Raw genomic sequence first — 23,591 nt, 5'->3', positions numbered from 1 at the left:
CTCACTAATCACTCGTGATAAATCCATGACGTGATTCTCGTGAGCGTGGGTTTAATCCAATACTCTAATCTTATCAAAGCACTCATGAACTCTGCAGCAAACTTGTGCTATGTCTAAACACTTCAGACAATCTACATACAAATTCATGACAGTCTTCCTTCATACCTACCCCCAACGTATGACCGACTGTGGATGTTTGAATAACCCTGTTATTCTGGAAGTCAAAACATGCAAACTGAAACATAACAATAATACTTAATCCTATATGGCCTCAAACTTGTGAGAGTAAATAAAACACTTCTATTTAAACACCATTTTGATTACTCATTATTCATCGTTTACTGTTTCAGAAAATCAATTCATTACTTGAATTACAACAATAGCTGTCCCATGCACAAAGCATGCACACTATGTTTCCTGTGGTCCTTATTTTGTGAAATAGATCAATTGAAAAACTTTTCCACTGATGCTCATTTCACAATTCTCAATCCTTATCATTAGTGTTAGAACACTAGGTTCTTGCCACTACTAGAATATGCTAGATTCTAACATTTTATGCAACGAACCTTTCGCATAGTCATAGCACAAAAGTCATCACGACTTGGCCAATGAAATTACAAAGTACTCTCTCAGAAATTGTTACAAGACAATTCCATAGACGCGAAGTCTCAAATTCAAAGTACATTCCTTTGAACATCCTTCTTGCATAAAATTTTCTAATTTAGACATAGACTCTCAATATCCAACTCCCAATGTGGAAACATTTCCATATTTTCCATATGACAACTCATTCTTAATAGAATCTTATCTATTCATAATAATGTCAATATGGTCCACACAATACCATACTTCCAACTACTCACAAGCGGCCAATCCTCAGCGAACTTTGGACCGTCCTTTGATAGTTGTTTAATTATTTTAGTCAAAAACCGATTCTAGTCCTTTTCCCTCTTAATGTGCTAGACATTTGGAAAATTTTAGAATGGTCAAATATTATAGCATTTGCAATCGATCCTATACCCGAAGCGTATGGGACACGATGCATAATGTCTTACATAAAGGTATGATACTTTATCAATCTTCTGCCATAATATTTTATGTGTCACGTTCTCACTATTCGAACTATGAAGAGGGATGCCGTAATCATGATCGAAATTTAAGAACACACTATGTATCCTTTGACTAAAATTATTAAAATTTCTCAATCTAAGCTTTAGATTTTGAAATGAAGTATAATATTCTCTCCTTAATTATAGCAAAACATCTTTTCAACCCATGCAACTTTGCAAATTGAATCTTTTTTTTTTTCTATAATTAATATTGCTAACTTGTAACACTTGCCATAATAATCATACAAGCATAACACTTATGCTCCCACTATCATGATGATTATTATCATATAAGCATAACACTTATGCTCCCACTAGCTTTGACATGTATTCAGAAAATAGCTGAACTTCCAGAAAGAAATGCCTATTGAATTTCTGAAGTTCATATTTATAATACCAGATGCTTCGATACGCCTTTATCTAAGCTTCTTAAATTTATACACCTTTTCCTCAGATAGCTCATATGTGTGTCTAAACAATTCAGAACTTATATCAATAAGTCCCAAATGTTAGACTAATTGCCAAATCTCACAATTCGAACTATGGAAAGGGATGCCGTAACCATAATCGAATTTAAGAATACAATTTCCACAATTTCTATCTTCTTAAAATCTCTCTTAGTGAAAGCATTTCCTCACAGTCATTTACATGAAGGAGGGAATCTTATGACACTTAGATTTTATGGTGTATGTGTTCCTATCCATGTGAATTTGCCAAAACCAAGTTTGTGACAAATCCAAACTCATATGGATTGAACTTTCTTGATTTCTAGCCTTATGGTAACACGAGTGCCCACCATTTCTTCCAAGTAGTTTAGCAACTTATCCTTACATATCAATGTACTTTCCATCGACCAAGGCGCTTTGTCTTTATGCATTTAAATGAGAACTCATAGAACTCACATACATAATTAACTCAATTGGAATGGCACAAAAACAAAATAATGTCAACAAGATAGGTTGTAAACCTCAAGTCGTGTGCTAGTGATGATCGATAAGGTTTATTCTTGATTTATTCTTGAAGACTTTTTCAACATCATTAAAACTCCCACTGACCTCTTGATATATATGATTCTCTTGTCAGGAAACTTTCCTAGGCAAAACAAATATTCAAGAGTTAGTGTAGTTCTTATCAAGACAAAACACTTCCCATAATTGGTTCTAGTTGGTCTTTGTCTTATCCAAGACAACACAACTTACCAATTTCAAATGTGCAAGAATAAGAAAACTTTTCCAAATTCCACATTTGTGGAGTGTTATAAACCTACTAAAGATGTGTCACTCCATTCACAATCTTGGATTATGACTCTAAGACTTGATATTGGAACAAAGTATGATTGACTTCTTGATTTAACCATTTCCACAATTCCTGATTCCTCTTCTTAGACATACAAATGCACTAAGACTCACTTAGAGGATCAATTGAGATATGGTTCTTAATCATTAAGACTTATCATAAAACACAATAAAAGGTACTCTCCGTTCTTCTTAGAATGGAGAAACTTTTATCTTTTCGCCTACTTGATTCTTCTTATTCGTTTTGCCATTCATTAAAACCTTTTCAAGTAACTCAGAGTTACACTTAATCTTATAAGTATAATCATATTTACTAAACTTTAGTAAATCATGACGAATATATTTGTCACTCTTGTGGTGGACTTGATTGATGCAAAACATTGCGAACTCGATCTCCTAGTCCTTCACTTGACTCTTTGTCAATGAATTAGTCTTGAATTTCCAATTATAAAGTTTCTTATTTATCACACAACCAAGTTGTATGATTCCAAGTTTCTGTCCAATTGAAACTTGGGCGATGAGAAACTCTCCCTATTTGGCAAAAAAATTCAGTTTATTGCGGAAAAAAATTTATCCTTACAATGCAATTCAATTGAAAAACTATCTCATTACATATTTCTTAGCAATCTATTCTAACTCCAAGTAGTAGCTCAATAATCTAATCTTCAAGCAATGCGATCGAAATTCATTTTTTCACGATTAGATTTAGCTCACTTCCTCCCTTAAGCTTCCTCTCTTTTCTTCGATCCTACAAAACATCAAATTGTAATCTTATCACATCATGTATTAAGAATCTAGAATAGGAACTTAAAAGAGTTAGATAATGGATTTTACCTGAAGTAGAGCCATACGTCTTGACTCTCCCATCTCTTAGATCTCTCAGGTAGTTTGGGAAGCTTCGTCTCCAATGCCCCTTCTCTTGGAAATAAAAGCAAATGGACTCTTTTGTAATGACACAAGGAACTATCTCAGAGTTTACCTTTTCTGGATCTCCAATTTCATCATTTTCAATGTCCATTGAAGTTTAGGACTTTGATTCACCAGATAAATTTTCTTGACCAGCACGCCTAATCATTGCTGATTCAGCAGCTATAAGCAAATAGGTGAGATCAATGAGGGTCACGTCGTGATCCATCATATAGTACTCTCTAACAAACTCATTATATGATTCAGGAAGTGACTGAAGAACCCAGTCAACAACCAACATCTCTGAGATATCGACACCCAACATCTTTAACCTATCAATGTGTGACTTCATCTCCAAGACGTGTGCACACACAGGTTTCCCATCTTCGTGTTTACTTGCCAAAAGGGCTTGAGTGAGCTTGAATTTTTCAAGCCTTCGAACTTGTGGGTCAGTGAAAACAATATGACGAGATGGGGGAAGTGAAGCATGATCTCTGGTTCATCGATCATATCGTGGAATATCATCTCCATTTGGAAAAGTTGTTCCATAGGATTTGGGAAGACCATTGTAAGATTCAGAAATCTACAAAACGGGAGAAATTTAAGTCAAGTTGATTAGAATCCTTGATGTAACACCCAAATGAAACATCAAGACTAGGATCCAACACAATACTCTACAACCTAGAAGAGGGATGCCGTAATCTAGTTGCAGAATATTTGAAGGTAGGTAAATGACGATTTACCAATTTCCTCCATGAAAAACGTAAAATAAATTTAAGTTTTAAATGAATTGAAACTCCTAGATCTTTTGAAATTCATTGAACTTTTCAATGGCGTGTTTAATCTCGATTATGCCCTTAATTTATGACTGGGATGTCGAGGATCACAAATAAGGTGTGAATAACCATGCGAATGTACATGGTGCACTCAATGCTACTATCACCTAATCAATGTGTCGGTTAGCCACACACGATCCATTGATATATGATAAACATCGAGTCACCCTTCGCTACCAATGTCATCCCCAAATTAGTGTGCCAGTTAACCACACACGCTCCACTAACGTTTCACAAGGGTACGAAGTGTAATTCCATGGATTAGCATACAATTTCATATTTTGCATAAAGTAACTATGATTTGGGAATTTGTAAAAGCATTTAGTTACTTTGTACTTCATTATACATATAATGGAAGGTTTCTGTCCTATCCTACTCGTTCAGCTAACGACCATCCACTAGTCAAGAGTGCGGTAGGTAAGAGTGGATACCCATTCAATCGCCATTTTATAGGCAATTTCCTTAAACACCCCTTATAGACTAGCTTCATGAATGAGGCCTACTAATGGTAAGACTGACTGTATACTCATACATATATATAATATTAGACTTTTAATGTTATATATAGTATAGGGTGTATTTTACACTTTTAAAATACTAGGTGGTTCAATTTAGTAAATTATACTTTTAATTTAATTAAATGTAAACCAAAACTTTATAGGTTTATTAAATCTCTTTTAATTATACAGTTTAATTAATTAATAAACCATAAGGGTGTGTTTTGAACTTTTCAAATTACTAGGGTTTTAGAATTTAACATTTGAAAATTAAACTTTTAATCAACTTTTGAATTCCAAAAATTGAGGGCAAGTTTAGAAACATTTCAAAACATTAGGGTTTAACTTATTTAAATTTCAAAAACAAAACTTTTAAGTTCAATTTTAAATTATAAAACCTAAAGGGTGAAATTGAAACTTTTTCACAAGATAATTCAAATCTAAATTACAAATAATCAATATTTATCTAGTAAAACAAAAGATTATCTAAATTTGACAATTATCTTTAATTTTGGCAAGAATAAACTCAAAATATTGATAAAAATTGGATTTTATTAATATAAAACGTTTTAGGTAATTATCTATAGCCAAAACAGGAAGAAAATCGCGAATAATAGTTGCCTGACTCGCTGACTCGTCGAGTTCACTATGGACTCGGCGAGTCACCAGTTGACTCGGCGAGTCCAATCGAAAAACCCCAAAAAATCCGATTTTCAATCAAATTTCGATCAAATAAGCATCAAATTCACAAACAAACAACCCTTGTCTTTGATACCACTGATGGGTTTTGAGCAAAACATCATTCATATGGTGTACATGCAAACCCTAATAGCTTTTGGATCTAGTTTTTCTAATGAACATGCAATTGAATATCCAAAGCTATAAACCCTAGATCTATGATATAAGAACTGAAATAAGGGTTTAGTAATTACCTTTGATTGTTATATTGCAATAACAATCAATTCCTTAATTTAATTGGCTTCAAAAGTTTATTGCCTCAAGTGTTGCACCTCTAATGGAGTCACAAACACCACTAAGCAACTTGGATGAAGAGGAGAAGAGAGGAGGCAGCCCAAAACATCTAGAAAACCTAGAGGAACTCCCTTACCACGTTTTTAGGGCCTTAGGGATCTATATATACATGTAAGCTATTAGGGGTTTCAACTAGGAAACCCTAATCTGACTGCTTAGGCCCTAAGCAGCCCATGGATCCCTGTGTGTAGAGTCATGGACGAAGTCTTATGGGCTTCCCCACAAATTTCATCCACTCCCCTCTATTGAGTCCATTAGCCCACTCTTGAAATTATCTTATAATTACAATTCTAGTCCCTTAAGTTTAATTAATCTCTTTTAGCCACATACTTAATTCTTAATTAATTCTTGACTAATATTAATTGAACAATATGATTTCTCCTCTAATATATTATTCTCATAATATATTAATAAATCATAATTAAACCTTTCTCTCCTTAATTCATCCTACATATTGCTATGGTGAAGGCAACCCAAAAGGACCATGCTCATAATCGGGTCAAGTACATACCAAAATAGTTATGGACTTAGACACTAATCCAACAATAAATTGGTATCAGAGTTATTGTTTATAGTGAACTAAGTATACCGAACCTTACATGGTATACAACTATAAACACTAAGGAGGCTGAAGCGCTCTGAACTAAAAGTATACTTTAAAAATATAAGTATTTTTACAAAAATGATACAAGTATACCAGAAACAGATTCATGTGTAGAACAAAACAAAAGTATTTGGATGTTGGATGCTGCGGTTAATCCTGGGCAATTATGTAATCATGTCTAGGGTCGATAAAGCCTGATCAACTATATTTATTCGAGACATGACCAACATGTGCTTGGGAGTGACTGTGGTGTTACAGCAGGCCTAAAACTTACCAAGTATTCCTACCACAAAATATCGATAGAAAAAACAGACAACTTAAAATACTATAAGAGTATTTTACTGAGAGCCAAATACACTGTAGAGACTCGTTCCAAGTGTTGCTACTCAGTCTTTCTTAGCGATAGTTTTACTTGCGCTAGTAATCCTTTCTTGTTTATCGCCTAGTAGAACACTTGATCTATCATATAGAGATATAACTTCTTTCATATATCTTGATTCAAAAGTCAAGGGGGCTTATCATTTTCTTCATCCTGATATAGTACAAGATTCCTCCAAAGAAAAGACCCAACAAAAAGAACAACAATCCTCCAATAGATCCAACTCACCCACTTCCTCAATTCGATCCCGCTATGTTTCAGGCAGCTGTTATTGCCGTTGTGGCTGCCGCAATGTCACAGATTAACCCTGACAGCTCTGGTGGACCGGGGGGTAGTATTCATCCCCAGAATCATGAAGGGAGCCATGGGCACCAGAAGGAGTGCTCCTATAAAGACTCCATGAACGCAAAACCCACATACTTCGACGACAATGTAGGTGTTATTGCCTTGACTCGATGGTTCGAGAAGATCGAGACCATTTTCGAAATTTGTTCGTGTTCTGAAGCCAACAAGGTGAAATTCACCACTTTCACTTTCACCAACAGAGCATTAACCTGGTGGAATAGTCGGGTCATATCCTAACCCTACCGATAGCAAATGCTATGGGTTGGGAGAGCTTGAAGGAGCTCATGCTTGCTGAGTACTGCCCATGAGGCGAAATGGAGAAACTGGAGCATGAACTCTGGAACCTAAAGATGAAGGGTTCCGACATTGCTGCCTACACTTCTAGGTTTGAAGACTTAGCACTTCTTTATCCGGGAATGGTTACCCTGAAAAGCAAGAAGATTGAGAGATACATCTGGAGATTGACGCCCCCAACTCAAGGGCATGTCTTGGCCGCCAGGCCAATCACTCTTGATAGCGCCAAGTGCCTGGCGCAGACTCTCATAGATCACGGCGTTGATCTCGATAAAGTGATAGCCACTCCTGAACCAGCTAAAGGAAGTGGTTTTGAGAATTCTAACACTCCTAAGTGTACATGCAACCCTAGAAAACCTTGGATCTATTTTTGTCTAAAATACATGCAAAATAAGATTTCCATGGTCCATAATCCTATCTAGCATACATGGGGAACTTTTAATCTAAAAGATGGCTAGAATTACATACCTTGTAGTTGATTTGATTCCTTGAAAACCTTGAGAGCCTAGCACCCTAAGTGTGATGCCTCAAATGCTTCACACAACACCAAATGCTTTGGAATGACTTTGTGAGAATGTGTAACACTCTAAAAATCGGCCTAGCCCTCTTGTCCCTTAGGGTAGTCAATTTTGGTGAGTAACATGTTTCTTATATAGTGTGTCACATCTAGGGTTACACCATGTAAACGCTAATGTAACATGACTTTTCATTTCCATGACCCATGGGTTTGTAACTCCCATGGAGCATCCTATGGGTTTAACCCAACTTGATAATCGATGGAGCCTTTTAGCCCACTATACAAGTTATGGATGATTTACATAATCAACCCATATATTTAATTAGTTATCTTTTGATCAGTTAATTAATTCCAAATTAATTCTTGATCAATACTAATTAAATAATACTATTAATATATTAGAACTTATAATATATTAGTAAACCAAAGTGTTATTTCTATCATTTAGTCTATCCAAATGCATGATGCCATGCAACCCAAATGGACCATGCCGGGTCAGGTCAAGTACATACCAGAAATAGTTATGGACATAGACACCTTATCCAACAGTCTCCCACTTGGATAAGTCTAATAACTATATCTGTGAGTATGACTTTAGGAACCGATCAACAATCGTAGCTCTTTCAAGGTCCCTCGAAAATAAGAAGATGATGATGTGCCATTTAAGATAAGTGATCATATAGTCCTCTGTTCTAGATATCAGCCGGATAAATACATGGAACAATGTCTTTCTTATTGTCCAGCAGTTTGTTTCCCGATTTCCGATTTGTTTGACAAAGAACTAAATTGAACACATCATTTCAGTTATGACCGGGCTCGATACATAGGTCAAAACAAAATCATCGAGGGGCCCATATATCGCTTCTAATCAAAGAAGGAACATATAAACTTCGACTCATATGCTTATTCTACTACTTGTCGAATCACACACAAAAGTACGTTTTATAACAACGAGTTTCCAATGCGGTTTTGTACGATCAATGCATAAACAACTCATAGGAAACAAGTCATATCTCTAGGTTTTAAGACTTATATGATATTACCATCTCACAATCACTTGAGATAAATTCCATGAAGTGATACCAGTGAGCCTAGGTTGAGTCCAATGCTCATAACTTATGAGCACTCATGAGTGTTGTAGCCTTGTCCAACAACTTAGACCTCTGCAACCACTCATGACAGTCTTGATTCATACCTACTTCCAACATACTACCGACTGTGGAGGTTCGAATAATATGAAATACCGAACATAATTATTCTGTAAGTCAAAACATGCAAAAGAAATATAGTAAACGATTGACAAAAGATAGCAACACTTTACTCATAAATAAACACAACTTTTATTCATCATCAAATATCAATTACACTTTACAAATTTCAAATTATCTAAATACTAAAACTAATATCATCCTTCAGCCCTATGCTCCGAGCATGTTGGAGATGCTTAACCCTACCCAGTCCTTTCGTGAGGGGATCTGCTGGGTTCTCATCCGATGATACCCTCTTTGTCACGAGGAGTCCTTCTTCTATTCGATGTCTGATGAAATGGTATTTTTTGTCATTGTGTCTGGACCTCCCATGATCCCTTGGTTCCTTTGCTAAGGCCACTGCATTTTCACTATCACAAAAAATTTCCATTGGCTCATTTATAGCTGGTACAACTCCAAGGTCTCCAATGAAGTTCTTTAGCCATATCGCCTCCTTTGCTGCCACGCTTGCTGCTATATACTCTGATTCGAAAGTTGAATCAGCCACTGTCTCTTGCTTGGAACTCTTCCAAGTAATTGCTCCTCCGTTTAAGGTAAAGACCCAACCTAACTGAGAATGGAAATTATCCCTATCAGTCTGAAAGCTAGCTTCACTATACCCTACATTTCTCAAGTCATTACTCCCACCGAGGGTAAGGACCCGGTCCTTAGTCCTCCGTAGGTACTTGAGGATATTCTTTATCGCAGTCCAGTGAGCCTTGCCAGGGTTCCCCTGATATCTGCTAACCATGCGCAAAGCAAAGGCTACATCAGCTTTAGTGCATGTCATAGCATACATGATCGATCCTACTGCAGAAGCATAAGGTACTCAACTCATTTCTGCTATCTCAGCCTCCATACTCGGGCTCTGAGTCTTACTCAATCTGACATTACTTTGGATGGGTAACTCTCCTTTCTTGGAATCTTGCATGCTGAACCTTTTCAACACCTTATCCAAGTAAGTACTCTAACTAAGTCCAATTAGTCTTTTACTCCGGTTTCTCAGAATCCTTATCCCCAGGATATAGGTAGCTTCTCTAGGTCTTTCATAGAGAAATACTTCCCAAGCCAGGAATTCACTTCCTGCAAGGTTGGGATGTCATTTCCTATGAGTAGTATGTCATCCACATACAATACCAAAAAGCTGACTAGACTCCAAGTAGCTTTGACATAGACACAAGATTCATCTTCACTTCTAGAAAAGCCAAATTCTTTGACTTTCTCATCGAAGCAAAGATTCCATTTGCGAGGTGCCTGTTTCAATCCATAAATGGATTTCTTGAGCTTACACACTCTATTAGGGTATTTTGTACTGAAAAAATGTGACAACCCGATATTTCAACTCTATGTAATGACCTAAAAAGTCAAGTATTGTAACCACTTTTGATATAATGAAATTAACTTCGAAAATAAAATGTCCAAAAAGTCTCTAATTAATTACCTACTATGTTAGATGTCATTAAATCGTGATCGTATGTAAAAAGAACGCCTAAATCCGACTTCGTATAATGAAGTTATGATTTTTCCAAGTTCGGCTTAGCGACAGACAGCTAAAAACTTGAATCGGAGATCGAGCGACTTTTGGCCGGAATGACCTAAATGAGAATCGAAAGTCTGGCAAAAACAGACGTCAGATAACGAAGTTATGAATTTCTAACGAAATTTTCTTACCGCGACATTTTAAAAATAAATAATAAAAAAATTTCAAAATTTGTTGACGGAATCTATACGAAAGTTGTAGAACGTAGTCTCACCTACGCGTGGATATAAAGAACGTCGAAAACGGAGTTCGTATGAAGAAGATATGAATTTTCGAAGTTTATTAAATAAATTGAATATATATTTTATTATTTAATCTCGGTATTATCCGAAGGAGGAGTCACCAGGTCGAGCCGAGTTACGCCCAGCGTACTCAAGGACTAGGCCTCGGATCGTCCACGTCGCCCCTATGCGTGGCTATACCCGTCCCATCCGAAGTTCCGAGGCAGTCGAGGAGGCAGTCACGCATGACGCACACATACGCCCAGCGTACCGAGGCGGTTCCCCCCCCCCCTATAAAAAGGGATGCGAGGGTTCCGAAGAAATGGCTCAATTTCTCTCAACTTTCTTGCGTTTTTGCCTCGTTTTCCGTGCACGTACTATCCCGAAGCCCCAGTTTCGTTGCCCAAGTCCCGAAGGTTGGTTGTGCTCTCGAGATTCCCGAGAAAATCCGCTTTCTCGAGTCGAATTTCTGCTCGGTTTTCATCTCGCCTTCTCCGATCTTTCAAGTGAGTTCATACCCCTATAATCCACACTTTTAAATGTTTTATAAATGCTTTTATATGCTTTTAAGGGGGGAAATACAAGTAAAACACACGATTATTCTCGGGTATTATATAAAGTTTCATTATACACTTTTTATCAATGGAATCATATGTGATTTATAACTATTATATGGAAACTTTCGTATGCAAAAATATATCACGATAACATCATAACATCTTATCTTTTGAAATGAAAAATGTTATTATATATATATATATATATATATATATATAAATCAAACACTCTGCTTATACTGTATGTATGTGTGTCCATCTTTGGCACTACAAAAATTATACTTTTTATAACAAGTGAGCATTTCACTAGGGTTTACTATACGAACGAAACACATTTTTAGAAAACTATAATACGTATAGCTTTACGAGAACATCACGAACTTTTGCATACTAGAAACACTATTTCAAAGAGATATATTCATATACAAGAACAAACGAACATTTTCATACGTAAATCTGTTTTATACTACGTTTTGTGAGACATTAAACTTCACATACGTTCGAGTACACATTTCAAGTCCTGTATTATATACCAGAATCCCTTGGAGGGGGAGCATGGTGTTTGTGTATAGATCTATACGGGCTTGACAACCTCGTGCCCTGACTGTTAGCTACAGTACACCATTTGGGGTGACAAACGTCAGAACATTCCAACGCCTGAAGAACGTTGTGTATAGGCATTTGTAGTCAATAGCATGGTTATAAAACTCACATGGAGTATTAAAAACACATTGATTTATGGGGTTTTGCAGACGTATTGACAATTTTATACGTACATACATTTTCTAGAAACAAACATTGGTCTTGATAGAAGGCTACATTTATGCTAGTAGAAAATATGGGATTTTCTAGGAACAAACAAACAAAAACAAAACATTTCATTTTATACAAACATTGTCATTTAATACTTATGAAACTCACCAGCTTAAATGCTGATCTACTCTTTCAAAACTACTTGTATGTCCCAAGGATTCAGTAATTACAGGTAACAAACAACTTTTGAAGAAGGGACACTGCGACACCAGTTTAAATTCATATTTTTGGCATCATATTGTAATTGGTTTTGAACATGTACCTTTTAACAATGTAAACTTTCAATTATATATATGATGGTTGTATTGTTTTCTTTACTATGTATTCATTTGTTACGTAACCACATGAAGTCATCCGACCCCGAACGTTTCCGCTGTTCCGGTTTGGGGGTGTGACACAAAACCCTCTGGCTGACTCATGTAAACATTTTCAGCCAAACTTCCATTAAGGAATGCGGTTTTGACATCCATTTGCCATATTTCATAATCATGAAATGCAGTGATGGCTAACAGTACCCTAATGGACTTAAACTTAGCCACTGGAGAAAAGGTCTCATCATAATTAACTCCTGGAGTTTGAGAAAAGCCCTTTGCAACCTATCGCGCCTTATAAGTGTGTACATTACCATCCATGTCAGCCTTCTTCTTGAAGATGCATTTGCACCCAACTGTCTTACGACCCGATACATTGTCAACCAAGTTCCAAACTTGATTGTCATACATGGACTGTATCTTGCTGTCCGTTGCCTCTTTCCATTTGGCAGACTCGAGGCCTGTCATGGCTTTCGTATAACTGTTAGGTTCATCCAGACTTACCAACATCTCATCACTGATAAGTGTCTCAACTTCCGCAATAATATGGAAACCATAATAATGCTTAGGTGCATTCCTAACCCTTGTGGAACGCCTCAGAGGTTCAGACTTGTCAATTGGCTCAACAGGAGTTTCCTCCTCAGGTTAAGTGCTAGGGTTTGAAGTTCCTTCACCACTTGACTCTTGAATTTCTTCAAGGTCAATTTGCCTCCCACTGTTTCCTTGGCTTATGAACTCTCTCTCGAAATACACACCTCCTTGCTACAAAGAGCACATTGTCACTAGGTCTGTATAAGAGGTAAGCAAAGGATTTATGTGGGTATCCGATGAAAATACACCTAACGCTTCAAGGTTCGAGCTTATCGTTTGTCTGGCGTCTCACGAATGCCTTGCAACCCGAAATCTTGATGTGGTCTAGTTTGGGTACTTTACCAGTCCACGTCTCATGAGGATTTTTGGCAACTTTCTTTATAGAGACCATATTAAGGATATGGGCGGCAGTCTCTAAGGCATACCCCCAAAATGAGATTGGTAGTGAGGCTCGACTCATCATGGACTTTGTCATTTTTCCAAGTAAGCATGATTCACAACTATCATCTGACTTTAGGTCAAATGACTCCAAGACTCCATCCTTTTGGAGTTGGCCTATGCGTTTCTTGCTCACATGTCCAAGACGACAATGCCATAATGATGCTTTATCCAAGTTATTATTACTCGAAGAATCAATACACATTACATTATTTCCTAGATTATCTACAAGAGATACAACTTCATACACACCATCACAAGGTAATGCTTTAAAATAAAGAACATTATTAAAGAAAACATTTATTCCACCATTTTCATTATCAAAAGAAAAGGTAAACCCTTGTTTGTACAAAGCATCAAAGGAAATAATATTTCTTGCCATTTCTGGCGAATAACAACATTTATTCAAATCTAAAATAAACCCACTACTTAGCAACAAAGAATAAACTCCAATCTTGGTGACATGTGAAGCTTTCCTATTCCCCATGATCAAGTTTATCTTCCCATGCTCCACATTCTCACTTCTTCTTAGTCCCTACAAATCAGAACATATATGAATACCACAACCGGTATCAAGGACCCAAGAGTTAGAATAGGGTTAGTTATTAGATAGAATAGTGTAAATACCTGCATGGTTGGGTTTAACTTTCCCATCCTTCACATCTTGTTGGTACTTTGGGCAGTTTCGCTTCCAATGTGACTTTTCTTGACAATAGAAGCATTCAGCCTCTTTTGGGTCAGAAGAAGGATTGACGAAACCTTTCTTGGTTCCACTTGAAGAAGAGCCATCAAGGGTCCTAGCCTTGGTACCCTTCGAAGAGCTCTTCTTCTTCTTCCCTCTACCTTTCTGTTAGTCCCAAAAACTATAGATCCAAATCAGTAATCAGTGAAGTAATAACAATCAAAATAGAGTGTAGAAGAAGTAGAAGAGAAATAACATCAAGCATGCACACATCTATATCTCATAAATGTTAAGTACACCTTGAATGTACACACAGATAAATCACTGTTCATTTGTCACTCACTTCTGACACACTGAAACAAACTAGAACTATTTATACCACCTATAGCAGCACACAAGAGTGCAGCCACACATGCGTGTACGGCTGCATACACAGTGTGCGGCCGCACACACACTAACGGCAGCACACTCACACAATCAAGCTATAATTACTACAACACTCCCCAACATCCTACCAAGATCTATACAAAAGAATGCCTAGCCCAAACCATTAAATCATAGACCATCAATCTCCCCCTTGGTTTGTGGCTAGCATGAACTCAAGTCTTCATTCTTTAGGAGCTTTGGACAGCTTTATGTCATCTTTTCCCACGGATCCCATCCATATCTTTCCATTTATGATAGAGGCGACGATTCTAGTGAATTCCTTCGTAGCAACCTCCATGACATGTTTTCTGCAAATAATTTGGTGATGAGCTAGGGTTCGAATGTCTCTCTCCCTAAATCTCATAAGATCCTTTGCGCAGACGAGTCTTAGAACAGTGTCCCTATTTTTAAACTTGATAGCTGCAGTTGCTGTTTCGTCATAAAAAGCCCAAAACTCCATATCATCAAGATATCCCTCCTGAAAATTTTGTGGAATGGGAATCTCTTTGACTTGATTGGTAGCAGTCTCAGGATCAAGAATATCTTTATCCTTTACAATCATGGCTTTTGCTGTCTTCATTGATGGGAAATTATCCCTAACTTGTCTGATCAGGAACTGATGGAAATTCGTAGCGCTTTGATTATTAGAGGGATTGTGGAATGGGGCTCTTGAGAGTTCAGAGAGATCGACCTTTGTCCATGAGTGAAAATCATGGATGTTTTTGTTGTGTTCTGAGTGACCATAATTCCTCTTAACCACCCATAGCTTGGACTCAGGATCATAACCCCACATTCTAATCCCAGAGCGATCTCCATACTCATCACCAGATTTTCGTTTTTTAAGATCCGTCACTGTCAATTCAGGATCCTTTGACTTCCGATTTTCGTTTGAATTCTTCATGAAGTGTAACCCTTCGCTTTTGTTAGTAGTAACAATTCTTTTTCCCTATTTGATTGTGATGTGGGCTCTGTTGCCTTCAGGTTCCTTTTCAAATCTATTGACAATTGTAATTGTTCTTGGAGAAGGAGGATCAACTGGAAGGTCGCCTGAAATAGATTGTGTGTGGGCCATGGGAGGATCCATTTGAATGTTCTTTTCAATCAGTTCTTGCCTGAGAATACCAATCTCTTCTCGAAGTTCTGAGACAGTAGACTTGTCATCACCTGAATGCTCTTCTCTGAAAGATATACCTTTGCCACGAGAGGAAGACGTTGGACTGTGTTGAGCAAGGTGCTTGGCGAGTCTGATAGAGGCCTCATCAAGAGATGGTCTCGTTGGGGAATAAGCTGTAATACTAGATGGTTCGCCTGTCTCATGCACGGTACTTGGACCTTCATGGGATTGGAGGGGTGGTGTTGCAACAGCTGTGGTGATAATAGTGGCTGAAACAGGTGGTGACTGGTTTTGAGTGAATACTCCCTGCCTCAAATTTTGATCCATTCCTTGTATGGGAGGCAGAGAGGTCTGTGCCTGTGTCGAGATAAATGTAGAAGTAACAGAGTCTAGTGGAGGAATCCTTGAATATGTACCCTGTTGACTTGAATTTTCTTCCATTTGGGTAGATGAAGGAGGCATAGGATTGAGAGTCTTCTTTGCAGAGCTAGTCTTAGTTGCAGTTTGTGCAACTTCATCGAACTTTTCAAAAAACCTGTCAGAGAGGTCCAGATTTGTGTCAAGTTCATTTTCTTGTTCAAAATCAAAGTTGAGGGGAATAACAATATTGTCAATGCCTGAGAAATCCATATCATTTAGAAATTCGTCATTTCCTTCATGTTCTTCTCTATCTCCATCAGAATCACTCTCATCTTCTACAATCTGTATCATATCATTTCCTGATGCAACTCTGGCCACAGGAGATTTTACACCTTCTTCAATTTCAGGTTCCGAAGTAGAGATGACCACATCGTCAGTCTCTGTAGGACAAGAAGATTCGTTTGGTTCTGACTGATCATTTTCCTCGGCAAAGATACGAAATCTGATTAAAGGAAAATTTCCTTCAAAGTTCAGCTTTCCTGATCTCTTTTGCTTCATTAAACCAAAAGCACTTGGGCCAACTGACTTGATATCCAGGGTATCTCCTTTCCTTTCAATCTCAGACACGTGACGTTAAGGATCAGTTGGATAAACCTTGGATACATCAGAAACTTGTCCCTTTTGTTTCCTTCAACATTCAAAATCATCTCATGCAAGATAAATTTTGAAAAGTTAAAGTTTACTCCAGAGGCCAAAGCAGTGATGGCACCAGTATTCGCCAGAGATATCTCATTAGCACCAGATCTGCGACCTGAAATACAGCTCACAAAAACATGAGCCAGATATTTCCAACAAGGTGGCAACAGCTTCTTGTGAGTTGGTGGAAAGGTTCCTTCATAGCCCATTTGTCCATGAACTTCCTTAATCTGATTATCACTAATCTCTCTTGGATATTCATGCTTATCATCGATTTGTAGGGCTTCTCGAATGATGTCTTCCGTAACTAAAACTTTCTTTCATTGTATATATGCCTCAAGATATTCCTCATCATTATTGTTCCTCTTTACAGAAGTGCTCCCCCAAAATTCTTTAATAAAACATTGATAAATTGTTGGACTGAATGTGAGAGCAGAGACCAAGCAACATCTTCTCAGACCATCAACAATAAATTTGAGATCGAGATGGGCCATAGGAGGATCTTCTAGTAAGATGGCCAAGTTGTGCACTTTTGCGAACTCAGAGTCTCCCATGGTTTTCTAAAAATAAAAAAAAAATACATTAGAAATTAAGAAGTTTCGCATATAAAAATTAAATCAACATTAGATACACAACCATACACCTATATTCAACCACACACACATGGTGTGCGGCCGCATACGGTGTACTGTTGCATACTAATTTCAGCACACGAGTCCAACCGCACACGGATGGTGCGGCCGTACACGGGTCAACTCCATACGTGGCAACCACACACAGACCAACCGCACACGGTCAACCGTACACAGCCAGCTGCACACGGTGTGTGCGACCGCACACGCACATATGATATTGATTTCAGTGTCGTTTTTTATCAAGAACAGTATTATGGCAGTCGATTTATGATACAAACGAGTATTAACCTTAAGTTTTTATCGAAAATGAGGAGAGATCTTGATAATAAGAAAGAGAGAGAGAGTTAGAGGAGTGTGCGTTCGAGTAACGGTAAAAAGTGAGTTATGACCCCACATTCCTCCTTTTATATAGTCCAATACTACTGCCCCGACCCTTCATCTTTCATCTTATGCCAATAATAGCCCAAAACTCAAAAAATTTCAAAACAAATCATTTTGAGGATTAATTTCAAAATAAAAATAAAAATAAAATGAAATAGAATAGAATTTTCAAAATATTATTAACCTTAAAAATTGAAAGACTAAAAAATAAAATAAAAATATTTTCTAAAATAAAAATAAAATAAAAATAAAAAATATTAAAAATTTAATTTTAACATATTTTAATCCTCTATCTTGAATTTCATTAATCTTTTGGGATCAAAGTTGTTAGCAAATCGTTTTCAATTTATCAGCACCTCCCCTTTCATGAATAGATCTGGTCGATCGCCGGTATTGTGGTCCACTTAAGCACGAAAAATTATGACAAAATTTGGACATGCTATAAATGACAAGACAAGATGATCCTATATTCCTAGATAAAACTTCCTAAGGATCATTCATCTGACGACGACCAAGGATATTGCTGTCCACCTAAATTGAGCAGCGAGATCTATAGACAATCTTGAATTGTTCAGTTTTAGATGTACTAGAACATGTTTCCCGCTTCATGATATACCCCAATAATCAAGAACTTCCGAGATACTCCTTACTTTAGGTGAGCAGACTATTATTCATAGAGAGGATAGATTTATAATATTCATTATTAATCAGAGATTTAGAGTGATTTAGAAGTAGAAGGTTGCATGTGTTGTGTACCAAGTCGGATCATGAATCACGTAAAGGAGACAACATATGGCTAACAGACATGAAGAATAGCATATATAAAATTCATTTAGACAGAGTTGCATATGTTGCAGTCCAGGTCGGATCTCTTCCAATCACGCAGAGGGGGCAACATATTACTAAAAGTAAGAAAGAAAGAAAACAATTTTTTACAAAACTACTTTATCGGAATTCCCCAGTCACTCCGTCAATATCGAAATTAAGGACAAAATCCGTACATCGAGGAAAAGTAAAACCACAGTTCTAGATACGGGTTCTTTAGTGTAACTGGTGGATTCTCATGTATATCTCCCTTCTCAACCTATCCAAGTGTCGTATTGTCAGGCTAAACGGATCTATCTAGGTCAAGATTTATCAAGTCTCTAGATTCCTTAAGTTCATCTGCACCTAGTCAAGTCTATTAAACTCTTCGTGCCTACCAGCGCATCGAACACAGAGCCTAGACAATTCAACTTTGGTACTTTACACAGACTCATATTGCTAATTATCACTTGTTGATATCACTTCCCAAATGATCTCTTCACAGAACTATTTTTGTTTTTTTTTATTTTTCTGATGTTTTTGGATTTGATAGATTTTCTAATTTTTGTTTGGTTTTGTTTATTTCCCCCCCCTAAATTTGTGCATGGGTGAGAATGAAATTAAAATGCCCAAATTTAAACTAACCTAACAAAAATTAATCCTCAAAGCGAATCATTGTCAGAAAATTAACCAGCACATCGAATTGAGCATTGTTAAACGGCTTGGTGAACAGATCCGCTACATTATTATCAGAGCGGACCTGTTCTAGCCGAATGAGCGAACGATCAAAACATTCTCTAATGAAATGAATTTTGATATCGATGTGCTTGGTTTTTGAGTGTTGGACCAGATTTTTGGCAATTTGAATCGTAACCTCATTATCACAAAATATAGGGGTTTCTTGAAAATTCAAACCGTAATCCAACAGCTGATGTTGGATCCATATCACTTGAGAACAACAGACAGACGCGGCGACATACTCCTCTTCTGCTGTTGAGGTTGAGACGGTATGCTGCTTCTTGCACTGCCATGAGACCAGTCTATCTCCCAGAAATTGGCATCCTCCTAAAGTCGATTTTCTATCAAGCTCGCACCCACCATAATTGATGTCTGCAAAAGCGTAAAGATCAAATTCTGGATTTTTCGGATACCAAAGACCCATTTTTGGGCAACCTTTGAGGTACCGAAAAATTCGTTTGATAGCATTTAAATGAGAAAGTTTAGGATTAGCCTGGTAGCGAGCACATTTACAGACCACAAAAATTACGTCTGGGCGACTAGCAGTTAGATACATGAGTGATCCGATCATTGATCGATAGTACGTCTGATCTATGGATTCACCTTCAAGATCAGGAGCCAGTAAAGGTCTCTCCGCCATGGGTGTAAGAGCAGGTTTCGCATCTCGGAACCCGAACTTCTCCAACACATCATCCACATACTTTACTTGGTGAATAAGGATTCCGGTTTAAGATTGTTGGACCTGAAGCCCCAAAAACATGGTCATTTGCCCAAGCGAACTCATCTCGAACCGCTTCTTCATCACTGCTTCGAACTCCTTGCAAAGTTGTTGGCTTGTTGACCCGAAAATAATGTCGTCCACATAGATTTGAACAAGAATTTGATCCGGACCGACATGTTTGATAAATAAGGTTTGATCAATGGTGCCTCGGGAATAGCCGTGATTGAGCAAATGCCGAGTTAGGGTAGCATACCAAGCTCTAGGAGCTTGATGCAGCCCATACAAAGCTTTGTCTAACTTGTAGACATGGTTGGGAAACTTTGAGTTAACAAAACCGGGCGGTTGGTCAACATAAATCTCCTCCTTGGCCTTGCCATACAAGAAATCCATCTTGACGTCCATTTGGTATACTGTAAAGTTCATATAGGAAGCATATGAGAGGAAGATACGAATAGCCTCCAATCGCGCCACCGGTGCATAAACCTACGTATAATCAACACCTTCAATTTGACGAAACCCGCGGACCACTAACCTCGCCTTGTTACGCACAATGAAACCAGAGTCGTCTTGCTTGTTTCGAAACACCCATCTGGTGTCAAGAGAGTTCTTTCCTTTTGGCAGCTCCACCAACTTCCAAATCCCGAGCTTCTCAAATTGATTAAGTTCTTCATGCATGGCGTCAACCCAACTAGGCTCATTCAGAGCCATTTTGACATTTTTGGGCTCTATCTGAGAAATAAAGCAAGAGTAGAGACACATATTAACGAATCCACTCTGATTTCGCGTTTGAACACCGTCGCCCAACTGTCGAATGACGTTCTCTATTGGATGGCCGCGCTGAATGCATGCAGGGATCTCGTAGCTGATGTCATTGATAGAAACTGGAAGATTATGGATGTTAACTGCTCCGCCATTTGCTGTATGATCCACGGTAGATGAACTAGGTTCATTTTTCGGATCTGCTACACACTCTTCAGCAATTCTTTCCAGAAAGAGAAGTTCCATCAGATTTGAAGTTACATCGGAAGTCTCTTGGTTCATGAATTCTCTTTCCACCGGAGTTAGAGGAGTAGCAACAGCATATTGAGGAGAGGACTCAGAAGAATCAGTGTGAACAGAGGACACCATTGGAGGATCAGAAGAGACCAGAGGTGGTCTGTAGATAACTTCCTCATCTTTGTCTTCAATAATGATCTTCGAACTAGACGCAGACCCTGCTTGATTATCTGATGACACATTGAAGGATTTGAAAAGAGATGTGTAATCAAATAGCCAGTCTAGACCCACTCAAGCGTCTGTCTCATTTTCTTCAAGCCAACGAACATCGAAAGACTCCACAATCTGTTTTGTCTTCTTATTATAAACCTTGTATGCAGTTCGAGCAACATATCCAACAAAATAACAATCATCGACTTTTGCATTAAATTTGGGGTTGGATTCCAAGTGGAGAAGTGTGCAAGGGCAGCCAAACACTCGAAAATGGCTAACAGATGGCTTGTGTCCCTATAGAATTTCGTAAGGTGTTTTCATTTTGGCTTTGTTGATCAGCACGCGATTCTGAACGTAGCACGCCGTGTTAATCGCCTCCGCCCAAAAGAACACAGGAAGTTTGGAATCACAAAGCATCGTCCTTGCAACGTCTTTAAGGGTTCGATTCCTTCGTTCGGCAACACCATTTTGTTGTGGTGTGCGAACAGAACTGAATTGATGCACAATCCCTTTCTCAGTGCAAAAATGGTCAAGAATAGCATTCTTGAACTCTGTTTCGTTATCAGTATGCAGCGCTTTCACTCGGTTGTTGGTTTGATTCTCGATCATTACAATGAACCTTTTGATGAGGTCAGCGATCCCATCTTTGTTGGACAGAAAGAAAACCCAAGTGAACTGAGAGTAGTCATCTATCACAACAAGACAGTATGAATTGCGATTGATGCTGTGAACGTTAACCGGACCAAATAAATCCATATGTAATAGCTCGAGCACATGACTAATGGAGTTGATCTACTTTGGAAGGTGTGGTTTCCGATGATGTTTTCCTTGAGCACATGAAACACATTTTTCAAATGTAATGAAATCTCTGACAGGTAGACCTCGGACCAGTTCGTTCTTTGAAAGTCGAATCATGTTCTTTGCATTAGCATGACTGAGACGACGATACCACAACATCGCATTTTGTTCTGAGACTTTGGAGAATAGGCAAGTGACTTCGTTGGGGATGTTACTGTTCATGTCTATGACATAGGCATTCCCATCCCGTTTAGATTTTACAAGAATCCACTCTTCCAGAATGACAACACCTGGCTTTAAGATCAGACATTCTTTATCTGTGAAATGAGTTGAATATCCCTTGTCATAGATATGGGACACGCTCAACAGTCTGTGTTTCAATTCAGGTGCATAGTTAACATTTTCAAAATTTAGTACTCCATTTGAAACTGTTCCCTTTTGAGTTATCTTTCCTCCTTCACCTCCCGCAAAAGAGACATATACCCCTTTAAATGTCTGAATGTCGTGCAATTGGGATATATCTCCGGTCATGTGCCGGGAGCAGCCGCTGTCGACATACCAAGGTCTGACGACATTCCTCCGCAACTGTCCCTGCACGATGAACAGAATTATTTAGATTTGGGGACCCAGGTCATAACAGTCCTGGGTTTACCCTTCACTTTCACAGATTTTTCATTTGATTTTTTGTTTTCATGAGATTTCGAGGTAAATGGTGACTGATCTGAATTCAATTTAGGTATCCACTGAAACATAGGTTTTGAAAATTTATTAGTTTGCTTCGAGCCGGTGGATTTTCTACTCGAAGAGTTTGAAGTTCCATTCCTGCTTTTTGACAAGATCTACTTGGGCTTAGCCTGAGTTGATTTTGGCAAACTATTGTTAAATTTATGAAAAACCTATTTATTCTTTTGAAAATTGGTCATTTTCTTGTTTGTTTTGTGTTTAAGTCACCATTTCAAGAACAAGTTATGGGGAATGTTCTAGTTAAAGATCATCCGCGAAATTCATTCTCTCCTCTTCTTGATGTGTGAGATACAAACATTCGATTCAAACAGTTTCTTGCAATATGTCCAGCAGTGCCACAGTTAAAAAAGGTTTGTTTCTTATCAATGATTTTGACACTGCTATTGACAGATTTCTTTCGTTTATTGTTGTTTCCAACACTTTCACATTTGCAAGAAAGATCACAAGATTTTGAACCAGATGTGGAAGATGTAGAAACATTTGAATCAGACATAGAAACATTAGCAAGCACATTATTATCAGTTGCGGTCTTATCAAAGTAAACAATACAACCAGACACAAAGTTGTCTAATTTCGAGTTTAATGTGGACTCATTACATAAACTAACACCAAACTTTGGCACATCATTATCACTAGACTCAAGAACATCAAACTTTTTATCTCTTTGCTCCCCCTGAGCTATGGACTTATCTGCACTCAAATTGGAAACGTTAGTACCCAAAACCTTATCATTTGACTGTATTGCTTGCTC

The 23,591-nt window shown here is 37.8% G+C and overlaps 1 protein-coding gene across 1 annotated transcript; it reads right to left on the bottom strand.

Moving 5' to 3' along the window:
* Positions 1-22,090: 22,090 nt before the first annotated feature.
* LOC145095957 (uncharacterized) lies at positions 22,091-22,627 on the bottom strand. The gene has a single exon (XM_079033757.1). The coding sequence runs from the start codon at positions 22,625-22,627 to the stop codon at positions 22,091-22,093; it is 537 nt and encodes a 178-aa protein (XP_078889883.1).
* Between the last annotated feature and the right edge of the window lie 964 nt (positions 22,628-23,591).

The sequence above is a fragment of the Lactuca serriola genome, chromosome 3 (assembly GCF_051521515.1).
Source record: "Lactuca serriola cultivar US96UC23 chromosome 3, Lser_US96UC23_V15, whole genome shotgun sequence".
Taxonomy (NCBI): Eukaryota; Viridiplantae; Streptophyta; class Magnoliopsida; order Asterales; family Asteraceae; genus Lactuca; species Lactuca serriola.
The sequence above is the reverse complement of the archived record's forward strand: the minus strand, read 5'-3'. Positions and strand labels throughout refer to the sequence as shown.

Bases quoted from the DNA above. Each gene is read 5' to 3' on its own strand.
- LOC145095957 (XM_079033757.1), bottom strand. From the start codon at position 22,627: ATGACCGGAGATATATCCCAATTGCACGACATTCAGACATTTAAAGGG.